Source organism: Brassica oleracea, chromosome C6, assembly GCF_000695525.1.
Source record: "Brassica oleracea var. oleracea cultivar TO1000 chromosome C6, BOL, whole genome shotgun sequence".
Lineage (NCBI taxonomy): Eukaryota > Viridiplantae > Streptophyta > Magnoliopsida > Brassicales > Brassicaceae > Brassica > Brassica oleracea.
The window spans coordinates 20628292-20640336 of NC_027753.1; the positions used below are offsets into that span (position 1 = coordinate 20628292).

The 12045-nt window shown below is 35.7% G+C and overlaps 3 protein-coding genes across 3 annotated transcripts; all 3 read right to left on the reverse strand.

Moving 5' to 3' along the window:
* Positions 1-3218: 3218 nt before the first annotated feature.
* Positions 3219-5418, reverse strand: LOC106300235. Its single transcript, XM_013736336.1, has 6 exons — positions 4752-5418; positions 4544-4636; positions 4244-4474; positions 4056-4158; positions 3760-3989; positions 3219-3672 (listed from the first exon to the last, which is right to left on the reverse strand). The coding sequence occupies exons 1-6, from the start codon at positions 5072-5074 to the stop codon at positions 3441-3443; spliced, it is 1212 nt and encodes a 403-aa protein (XP_013591790.1). The 5' UTR covers positions 5075-5418; the 3' UTR covers positions 3219-3440.
* A 240-nt stretch (positions 5419-5658) lies between these two features.
* LOC106300236 (calmodulin-5) lies at positions 5659-7033 on the reverse strand. The gene is made up of 2 exons (XM_013736337.1): positions 6775-7033; positions 5659-6291 (listed from the first exon to the last, which is right to left on the reverse strand). The coding sequence occupies exons 1-2, from the start codon at positions 6848-6850 to the stop codon at positions 5918-5920; spliced, it is 450 nt and encodes a 149-aa protein (XP_013591791.1). The 5' UTR covers positions 6851-7033; the 3' UTR covers positions 5659-5917.
* Positions 7034-7887: 854 nt separating this feature from the next.
* On the reverse strand, positions 7888-10913 carry LOC106297103. The gene is made up of 2 exons (XM_013733384.1): positions 10393-10913; positions 7888-8598 (listed from the first exon to the last, which is right to left on the reverse strand). Exons 1-2 carry the CDS (start codon positions 10838-10840, stop codon positions 8078-8080), a joined length of 969 nt encoding a protein of 322 aa, XP_013588838.1. The 5' UTR covers positions 10841-10913; the 3' UTR covers positions 7888-8077.
* Positions 10914-12045: the final 1132 nt, after the last annotated feature.

A 12045-nucleotide genomic window follows, 5' to 3' on the forward strand; every position in this document is an offset into this window, starting at 1 on the left:
TACATATTTCGGATTCAGTATTATTATTTTCAGAATTCGAATTGTGAGAAATAAAAAGTACGTTTTCGTGTATGAATAAAAGTGGTAATAAATGCATATTACGTACGTGGTGGACTCTGGGAGGGTAAGTGAGCACGTGTGTTGACTTCCAAGTAAACGGTTCCAAACGACTTTTGTGTTCCTTGTGGAAATAAATTGGTGTTAGCTTTCTCTCCTCAAGGTGTGTATTGTGTAAGTTGGATTATATCATAGGTTACACAACAGAAATATTAATAATGTTCACATTCGACGTACAAAAAAATCTAAAAGTTGCAGAAACTGGTTGAACAAAGCTGAATTTCTAAAAATCAACACCGTACTATATTAGTATTAGAATTCTTTTTTTTTGTCAACATATTAGTATTTGAATTCTAATCACGAAATATACAATAGTTATGACGAACAAATTTATATACTAAAAAACATGTTAGCAAAAGTAAAATTTAACCACTTTATACTAAAAACATATTGAGTTAGTATCTTTCAAAAGAGAAGATTGCGTAACTCTTTTAAGGTTCCGAAGGTAACATGCAGCCGCAGTGCCCTGTGAAAAGTTTTTTGGGCCCAAGACAAGTTTTCAAAATAAACTTATATACAACTATAATGAAAACAATTTTCTACTATGATATATCACATTCGCTTAAAACACAAGTTTAACACTTACAAAATTACGTAACTATGCAGAAACTTCTTTGAACACATCAAATGTATCCTGCACTAACATTTGATGTGTTCAAAGAAACTTACAAAATTACGTAACTACGCTTAGAAAAAATACATGGATTCAGAAAGTGAGTTAATCGATTCTCGTGGAAAGTGTTTTTTTTTTAGAAAATAAGTTCAGCAACTAGACTAGAAATTAATTATTTTAAATTTTGGGGTCTAAATAAAGTAATATTATTCGGGAGCTTAAAGCAAATGTCTTTTCAATACATTGTAAGCACGCCTATTCATGCAGGACAACTGCACAACAAGTACGGTGTTGTTGTAATAGTAACAAAAACATCGGATGTGCGTTACGGCGCGGTTCTTCACAGTTTGAAGCCTAAATTTGTTTATAATATGAATAACATGGACCAAGAAGAAATTCAGTTCGCAGTTATGACAGTGTTAGTTAGCTCATACTTCTTTGGCAATGAGTGGACAAATGTTAATGTATGTAGACGATGGATTTGACCATCCCACAAGGCCCGAGGAATAGGAAGGCCTGGCCCGAATTAGGAGGAACGACGGCTCGATCGATCGGCTCGAGAGTCAGGTCTCTCGGCTTGACTCTTGAGTACTTTTAGTCGATCGTCATCGACTGAAATACGTTCGGCTCAGCATCTACTCGGACGCCTACGGGCTTCTCGGCCCAGCAGAGGAGGCCCACCAAGACGGCGTAAATTAGGTCAAGGGCGAGGCACCAGGACGCCTATATAAGGAAAATGAGAGACGACGAGAAGGGGATCGAAAATCATTTGACTAACACTTGGCGGCTAGATTAGGGTTTTCACATTTGCTTCATCTCGCCGTTAGTTGTACTTTTCCGGTAGCTTATCGAGCCACCGGCTTTCTTTCTGTCGCGATCTCCTCTTTTCCCTTGTAACCGACTGAACGTTCTTTTTCCGACCATTTATAAGACGTCTTTGCTTAAACCCACATCTTATTTATTACCGTTTATCGATCAAACAATGCAGATGACATTTCATTGGTGAAAGAGTTATCATGTCCGCAGCCAATGCAAGCATGCCGAGTATTAAAATTACAAGCTTATGAGAGTTACGGTAACGGGCTACTTGGTTGCGTGATTTAGTATATAAAGATTTTTCTATATTAAAATGACTGTACGAAATTTAAAGAGGAAGGAATGGTCGTGTGGTGATGAAAATAAGAATTTGAGGCATTCATAAAAGCATCGGTTTTGGATTTGAAGTTTGCAAAGAACTAAATTGCTACCGTTTGATCAGACGAACATAAAATCATATCTTAGACTTTATTAACAAAAAAAAAAAAAAAATTGGGATCGAACCAATGATTGGTAATATTTTTATAGAGAATGAGTTGAGTTTTCACCCAGATACTTTAAATCAATTTTAAAAAAAAACATGAAAAGAAGCTCTCTTAGCAAATTTAATCAGCACTAAGGTTAGCTTATCCCTCCCTTCAAGTCGAAAAGATGTCTTCTATGATGATTGCTATAGATACCTTGCCCATAACGGTTATAGTCTTAAGCTGAAAATGTGAAAAGAAGATTTCCTTTACAATTTCTTTATTTGATTAAGCAAAAAAAAAAAGAAAATATCATTATTTCATAACAATACACCTACGTCTCAAGAAGTCAGCCTATCGGACCAAAAAGCAAAAGCAGCGTACTGCTAAATGGGCTTTTCTTTTGGTCCATTGAGCTTCATCGCCTTCACGGCTCTCAGCGTAGATGCATCATTGTAGGTAGGGTGTGAAAGTCAACTAACTAACTAGTCAGGTGTAGTAAGCCAAATATGTGGGTTTAGATTATGTGTGTTCATGGGTGTTTTGTTTTATGCGCTTATGCTTTGGATATTTTATACATTTTGTATAACTTAACTTGACTAGGACTGTGATGTACCATGTATCTATATATCATGGTATACTATCTGCTGTTTCTTTGTACAGATACCACAGTAAACTTACTGACCTCTGGAGTCTGGACCATACGGCCTGATATTTGCTTCATTATTTTCCCGGCTTTCTTTGCCTACCTTCAGTAGCTCTTCTCCTCCAACACCAAGGAGCAACATCGTTGGGACTATATCACCCACCACAGGGTCACCGAGCAGAGGCAAGAGTCCTTTCTTTTCTCAGTGCCATATGTTCTGTTAGCTAAACTCTTACTGTCATCTGAAACTGAGCTATCAAGAAGCCATATCTATATTGGTATCAATGGGTTTTGACAGAAACGCAGCAAGACAGGCGCTCATGCACGTAAGAAATGATGTCAACGCAGCCACAAACATCCTTCTTGAAGCACAATCTCACTAATTAAAAAAAAAGGGCTTGTTCCAGATCCCAAAGCAACACAATAGGAGAATGCCTGCTGTCATTGGACCAACCTTGGAGCCAACATTGTCTCGGCCGACCAAAAGACCTTGCCAACTTTCTCCGTTTCCATTTTCTAGTTTAGGATGAGTTCCTTAGGTTATGTAGCACAGATTTACAGGTTAAGAGAAACACTGAGAAGGTTCCTAATTTGAAACTTCAAAAACATTACGGATCTTATTACATCTCATCTTGTAGGAATAACACATTTATACAAGAACCACCTAGGAAACCAAAAATACCTGAATAACTATGACTCTCTTTTTTTATACATAACTCTAATCCAGCATTTGACTCCAAGATAGTGGGAAGTAATAAGACCTAACCTTGTGAAGGCACAAACTTTAGCTTACTGATTCTTTTCTTTCATCCTCCATGGTATACACTGGTATCTCCCAGTTCTTGTTCTTCTTGGGATCATCAGTTAAGGTCAGATCCGTTTCATACTCTTTAAATGTTTTGAAGAATGTTTTGGCTCCCATCATAACCAGTCTCTCCACCATGAATAACTGGTAGTTATTCTTGATTATAGGATCCATAACCTCGCTAAAATTCGATGAGTAAGCCAGTTTGTACCTGTAGTATAAGCAAATCACAAATGAGTCTATGTACAAGCAGAAGCTTGCACACCATTCGAGTTGATCTGATAGAATGTAAGTTTACCTGACGGCGAGAGGAGAGAAGAATCCAGGGGTTCTCTCATTAGAACCAATGAAAAGTGTTCTCCCATGTGGGATCTTCTTCTCTATCCTGCGAAGGATAAACTCTGGTCGCGTATCTCTGTCCAGATGAGGAAACTGAATCCTCTCAACACCGAACCTGTCTTTTCTGGTTTTCAGTTTGTCCCCTCGGCGGACGTGGATAGCATCATAATCACCAAGTTGTGCTTTTATCTGTACCAAAAACAAAAATTGTTCAAGCTTAAAGGCTTCACCTCAAGAAGCAGAGTAAACAACAACCTTTTCTGCGGCGTTTCTCAAAATTGGAGCTGCCATATTAGGGAGAAAGGAGTAAGGAAGCATGACGGAGCTACGGTTGCCTCTATCTTTGCACTCAACGAACCTAAACCCAAATCATCAACAATGTCAAGAAAGCTAAAACGGGACTCTAAAATAGCTTAAGAGGAGAAGCCCAAAGTGTATTATACCATGCAAGAGGACTTGCGGTTCGGTTAATGATCAAGAGATTAGAGTAGTGACTCTCTGTTAGCCTATGGCGAGTGACTCCATAAACATGCGCAATGCCTCTTCCTCCCAACTTCATACTTGTGGATAGAACAAGATGCCATGTCTTGGAGTCGTCCAGTATCACAGGTATCTTCTCAGATATGAGGTCAATGTCATACAAAGAGTCCATTGCACAAGAGCTCCCTACCCAACTAAGAAGAGTCCAAAAGTAAAGATATCTTTCTAGAAAAACAAACAAGTATTCACAGAAGAGAACTCACCCTTCCTCAGTAGCTTTGTCATCAGACCGATCAAGTATACCTTTCTTATTATGTATCGGATTGATGCACATTCCAGAAGGCATAACAAAGGTCCTGCAACCATGAAAAGCTTCAGCCTTTTTACATAGAAAGCCACAAAGTGCACAACTTGGCAAGCTCATAGCTTTTATTATAAAGAGTAGAACTTTGGAGCTAAAAATCAAGTTACCTGTTGAGGAACAAGGCTTCTTCAAGTGCACACCTTAGGCTAGATTCTTGATGACCCAAGCCTGCACAAGTCTCGCAGTTCTTCCCAGGACAGTCGATTCTGCTTCCCCAGTACAAGTACTTGTCCGCAAGCGAGTGGTGTCTCTTGCCGCGAGGAGATGTCGCGAAGTAATCGATTAGGGTCTGTTGATACGGTAAGCCTAATTTTCCGGTAGAGATCACGGAGGAGAGGAGGAGGATGAATGCGAAGACGATGAGTAGCAGAACAAGACGGCGAGATCCAGGAGAGGGTTTGGTCCTCTGAGATTTGCTCATTGTCGCCATTGAAGTGTGAAGAGAGCGAAGAAAGAAGAATACTGATACTCGTGGCGGCTAGACACAGAAGATCGGAGCCTAAACGGTGCCGTGGAGAGTCTCCGATTAACCGGAAGCAGAAAGAGGTGACGTGGCGGATCCCAACATCCGTTGAGATGGCTCAGAGTCTACTAGACAATGGTTCTCCGCTTTGGCTCGACATGTTAAGTTTTGCCGCACAATAACTAACGCCTGAGCTAACCGGTTTATCAAACCAAACCGGACCGAACTGGTATAAGAACAATTCGGTTTTCGGCAGTAAACTCGGTTCAGCTGATAAATCAAGATTTATCGTTTCATCATCAATATTAGAAAATTAAAAATAGTTCCAAAATGATCCAAAAATTAAATAGTTCCAAATTTCTGATAAGTCATAGAAAAATGTAATCAATGGCCTTGATGGTAACAAGCGGCCCTGATGGTAACAAAGCACATTGATACTTTTGTTGAGATAAGAAATGAAGTGTGTTTTTTTTTTCTTTTTTTTTTGAACAATGAAGTGTGTTTTCTTATTACAAAGAAACAAGGAGAAAGGGACCACTTTAATGGAGAACTGCATTTAACAAAACCATGCTTTACTAAAGAGAGACCATTAATACGAAACCACGAAACTAGACCAAGTTTTACAAAGAGCAATAAGAACACAAAGCAAGACTTCAAATGTAGAGCATAAAAGAAAACAGACCAGAGAGAGTCCCATGAATAAGAATTTAAAAACATAACAGTAATATAAGAATCACATAAAGAGTATTTAGTAACAGAGAGGTACGCAAACCAAGTTTGGGACTTTTCTTTTTGGGTCCAAAACCTTTATCACTTAGCCATCATGACCTTGACAAACTCCTCATAGTTAATCTGGCCATCACCATCAACATCAGCTTCCTTGATCATCTCATCGACTTCTTCGTCAGTGAGCTTCTCACCTAAGTTTGTCATCACATGACGGAGCTCAGCTGCCGAGATGAAACCGTTCTGGTCCTTGTCAAAGACCCGGAATGCCTCCTTGAGCTCTTCCTCGGAGTCGGTGTCCTTCATCTTACGGGCCATGAGGTTCAAGAACTCGGGGAAATCAATAGTGCCGTTACCATCAGCGTCAACTTCATTGATCATGTCTTGGAGCTCTGCTTCTGTTGGGTTCTGTCCTAGAGAACGCATCACAGTTCCCAGCTCCTTGGTGGTAATGCAACCTACAAAGGAATCAAAATCAAGGATTGTTCATTATTTCCTACTCCAAAATATTAACAATTACAAAACTCAACAACAAGTTTCTGTCTTAATCTTTTTCAGACAAAACTCAAAGCAGAAAACAAGTTTCTCTCTTTATTATTTTTTCAGACAAAGCAGACAACAAGTTTCTCTCTTTGTCCTTTTCAGACAAAACTCAAAGCAAAACTCGGTAGAGAAGCAGACATCTTTGGTAGATCCAAATTCAAAGTTTGTCTCTTTATCTTTTTCATATCGACAGCGTTTTTGGGCAATCGAAAGGGAAACTAAAGGACTAGTCTAGAGATCAGGAAACTCAGATCCGTACGATATAGAGTAATAACCAAAGAGTCAAACCAGAGTTCGAATCAGACGAAGCCAAATAATCACATGCATACGCAGTGGAGAAATCCTATGCACACACAAACGTATGTTTCAACATTAGGAGGCTGGAGACGAGAACGTACCGTCACCATCCTTGTCGAATAAGCTGAAGGCTTCCTTGAATTCAGAGATCTGATCGTCGGTGAGTTGATCCGCCATTGTTTCTTTTTCTTCTCGTTTAGGTTCCTTTTTTTTTCTTTCTCTCAAATCGAGAGGAAGAAGAAGAAGAAGAAGAAGAAGAGAAAGATTAGAGAAGTGTCAGCGTGGAAACGAGAGAAACACCGTCTTTATCGGATCCTATTAACGACTTTTACTCTGACCCGGTTTTCTTCAAACCCGCCAGAGTGGACGACAATGATCGCATCACACGTTTACGCGGTCTGTACGCGGAGCATTGTCTCTCGTGTCAGCATAACGTCCATATCTCTCTCTATTTAAGCTAACTTCGTGTTTTGTCCTTTTTGATCATTGTTAATTTTATTTTATTTTGTTTAGTAAAATGATTTCAATTTATAATTCTTATTCAATTTTTATAGAATTTTTTTTCCATATCACATATATGTTTGATTCTACTAATCAATATATATCATATATGAATATATATATACATAACTAACCAAGTGGTGGGAGCTTAGTGATAATCTTTTGGGGTTTGGTGTGTATCCACATTAATACTGAGTTTGATTCCCACTTGGAACTAAATTATCACTATTTGATCAGTCTGGGCTGAAGCTTTGGCCCTAGTGGTTTACATGGTGGACCATAATAGATGATTGGTCGACCCTCTGGCATTAGTCGGAATGTATTCCAAACTCTGGTCAGGTAATGTGGTACGCTTTCGAACTAGAGCACTAAATGTGTTCTTCCTGGGGTCAACCGGATCAGACGATAGGATTTATCAAAATATATATATATACATACACATAACTTTAACATTCCAATAAAATTTCTAATTAATGGTAGTGCATATGCAAATGTTTGATATAGTTGATTTGGTTATCTATATTATCAAATTATATTTAGTTTTCGGTTGTTTATAAAAATAAATTCATAATCAAACATGATTAAACGGTAACAGTGAATGATGGGTGATACATTAGAAATTGATTCACAATATGTATTAATGAAACAAATCATGAATATATAGTAAATAAAAAAAAAAAAACTTTCCATTAGTAGGATCTACGGGCTGAATGAACGGGCACAGAGATCCACTAGCGAAGACGGTGAAATCTCACGACTGAATAAAAATATCATTAAACTTAACCATTTGCACACCTTTGTGAAATGTTCGTCTTAGATTATTAATACAACAAGATTATAATATAAGAGCTACAACATGTGTCATAGGTGAAAACTGTCGCGACTATGTCATGATCAACCACATCAAAACACTAATCTTCTTCGACATGCGTCGAGCGGGAGTGAGTTGGTACTACCACGTCGGTTGTGTCGGCGTCCACTTCCTTTGTCATGACCATCAGCAGAATCAACCGCTGGTTTATGACACTTGCTGTTGTCGTAGTGGGAGAAGGAGAGCTCGCCAACGATCTCTGTGATTAAATCCCCACAGATGTGGTCATGAAGGGCCAAACCGATCTTACCAACCTCTCTTCGTTGACCAGATACCAAGTCATCACAAACCTGGTTCACGCTGTCCATCAAGCTCCGTGATCTCACCTTCCGCACCACAAGTGGCGATGTGCAACGTGTATCTATCGTTCTCTTGGAAATGACGTCATTATGATCGGGTCTAGTTACTAGATTAATGTTGTTGACTTTGTAGGTTTTGTTGGCTTTGTACTCGTGATCGTTCATCATCGTCGAGAACATTGTTGTGTCCGTGTCTGTTTCGTGTATTATCGTCTTCGTGTTATTATTCGTTTGCACCCCCACGACGACATCTCCTGCCACCATTAAGCAAATAAAAAAAACTAGGTTAAGATTTGCGCTTTGCGCGAGACTAAAATTATATATACTATTTTTATGTATTATATGTTTTTTTACATATTTATAAAATAATAAATATAAATTAAATAATTAAAAATTCAGTAAATATTACATATATAATTAAATTGATGTAAACACATAAATAAATTTTATTAATTCAAACAATTACTTTTTCTATTTTATATGGTATATAATTAAATTTAAATGACTTTAACATATAGAGTGTATTTTTAGTATTGATATATATTAAATGATGCTTTCTACTCATATGATTTTTTTATCATTTGTACATTTTTATAACAAATACTTTAAATCACTGATAACAAAATTTTAAATTGTGTGATTAATAGTTTTAGTAATTCATAAATTTTAAAAAGTTCAAGGCTAAGTTTAAAATTTAAATATTAAGTTGTCAATATTTGTTCAATAGCTTTTACCAAAATTATTTATTCAAAGCAAATTTCAAAATTAAAATATTTACATATTTTTATATGGTATATAGTTTAATTTAATATATATATATATATAAATCTTTTACACTTAATATTTATTGAATGAGATTTCTTACTTATATGATTTTTAATCATTTGTATTTTATCATAACAAAAACATTTAAACCATGAATCACAAAAATTTGAATGTGAGACTTTTAAAAGTTTTAGTAATTTATATTCGTTTAAAAAATCAAAATATAACATATACAGAAAAAAATCTAAATTTTTATTAAATGTTTAATGTAGTTTTTTAATTTATTTTATTAATTTAAAAGTAAAAAAAATATGATAGAGAATACACTAATTTTTATCAAATCTTTATTATTCAAAATTATTAATTTTCATATATATACTTTAACCATATTAGACGATTCTGTAGTTTTTATTTAAGGAAAGAATGAAAAACATTAATAATAAATTTATGGTTAGTTTAATAAAAAACTTATTATATATTTAGATGCACCAACATAATTTTCTAAAGATTCTAAGATTCATTGTAGTGATAACACATGACTATCTCAAATGTTATAATGCTTTTTTTTAATATATTATACACTTAAGTGATATTCTTGATTTGGTACCAAAAGTAAAAGTGGGCTTCATGAATAAAGGAATAAAGGCCCCTTAAAAGCTGCTTCCACTTCATCATTTGTCTAACATTCTTCTTTCTCCTCACTCTTTCTACACTTTAATTAGACATAAATGATGTTATATTAGACTAAGACTATACCTAACTATTAATTAATCCGCTACCATTTTGACTTAATACCGTTTTGAACATTATTTGCCAACAACTTTGAAGTGAACTCAAGTAATAACAAATGTCACCTCACATCAAATAACACATTTCATGCATGCATGAAATGGTTAGAGCAATTACATTTGTTTATCTCTATTTATTATTAAATTAAAAAATGATGAGACTGTCCTCCACTAGTGGACATACTCATGATTTCATCACCACCAAAGAGACAAAACTCTTAATTTGCCCTTCCCAATCTATCTTCATTTTCATTCTTTGTTGCTGCTTTAATCTACCCACTGTTCTCCTAGTTGTAGTGCTTCTTCTGAACGTTAATGAATCCAATGGTTGATCCATAAAACGTGAATATTGATGACAACTAAACCACCATGACCCAGAACTATACTAAGTAACTTATAGGTTAAGTGTATATCCCACATTAGACATGTTGTGTTTTGTGATTAATATTTAATAAATGGACCATGACTTGTTTATATGGGAATAGCGAAACTCACCGGTACGCGCCTTTGGTGGTGAAACCTCAAGTTTCTTTTGAAGAAGGTAAGTGGTTTTGATGACGTTGATGGTTTTCCGGAGCTCCTCTAAGTCCCGGTCGCATTTCTCTAACGCTCCGACAAGACTCACCCTCGCTGCATCTTCTTCCACTCCTTCGTTGGTTGGAAGCGGCGGCTCGACCTTCCCTCTACCGTCTCCATTTGTTGTGTCTTCCGGAGGAGAAGCGTAGACGACTGTTCTATGTTCTTGTTTCTTTGAGCCTAAAGTGATGGATTTGCGGCGGTTGGAGGAGAAGTTGAATGTTGATAGAAAGAGGTTGAAGAATCCCGGGAGGCAGCCAGAGGAAACGACAGAGGAGTTTGAGTTTCTCCGAGGAGGATTATGGTTTTCCCGCCATGAAGATGAAGGAGAAAGCAAGTTCTCTAGTTTAGTCTTCTTCGCAGTCATTCTCTGTGTTATGTGTTTCTTGAGCTCTTTCTTTTCTCACTATCTAAACCTTAAATTACCACTTACTCGATATTGTTATTTTATTCACTCCAACGGCAATTAAAACATTATACCTTTTTCGTGTTTTAGGTTTTGCTTTTCTTTATATATTTTTTTTTCTTTTCCTTTTTATTTTGTGATTTTTACTTTCGTCTTTTAGGTTTTGCTTTTCTTTATATTTTTTTCTTTTCCCTTTTATTTTGTGATTTTTACTTCGGGGTTGGTCCACTGGCACATGTCAAACAGTATGAAATACTAAAGGTATGTCGTATGACCAAGGAATAAAAGAAAATAATGTATTTTTTACTATTTTTTTTATCATTTACAAGGAATAGTTTTTTTCTTTTCATTCTCTTTCGTTCTTTTTATTTTAGGAGAATATAGAACAAATTTATTTCTCCTCAAAATTGATAAAAAAATAATCTTTGTTTTCATTCTTATAATTTTATTCATTTGCATTTTTTTCTTACTTATTCGTAATGTTTTTATAACGGTCACCAGTTGACCTGATGTTTTTACAATTGCTCACCAGTTGACCTGATGCTTTTACAATTGCGCTATTTATCATTAGCTATAGACTTCATAATGTCTTTTGCCGTTTTTATCTAAGTTTTTGTTGTTGTTACCATCTACTAATTTTTTTTTCTAGCAACTCTGAACTAAACATAACCAAGACTTTGAAATGTGACACACTGATATCATATTGTAGCCTATATAAGCTTTTAAATTCAGATTTTTTTACTTCCATTTTAATTTTACAATATTTCTGCAATCCTCTATATATTAATATAGAGTATTTTGTATTAACTAAAAAAATGTCCAGCTTAATTGTCAGTTAATTAGCATAGCAATTAATTTGACGTGACAACTTCATATTCAATTAGAAAATAATGTTGGTCCAAGATCTAGATTGTGATTTCGCTAGGGATTTATTAAAATTAAACTTAGGCTAAGCGCATTACATCATCTTCGTGAGTTATCTGGCGTGAGAAAAAATAAAATTAATTTGACTAAATATGAAGATTGCCTTATTAGAAGAAACAATAAATGACTATTAACTTAATGAATAAATATCAAATATACACGTTCTACACGACTTGATAGACACTTAGACAATATGTAATTACGGAAAATCTTTTATCACCAAGGCAAAAATTAATCTCTTA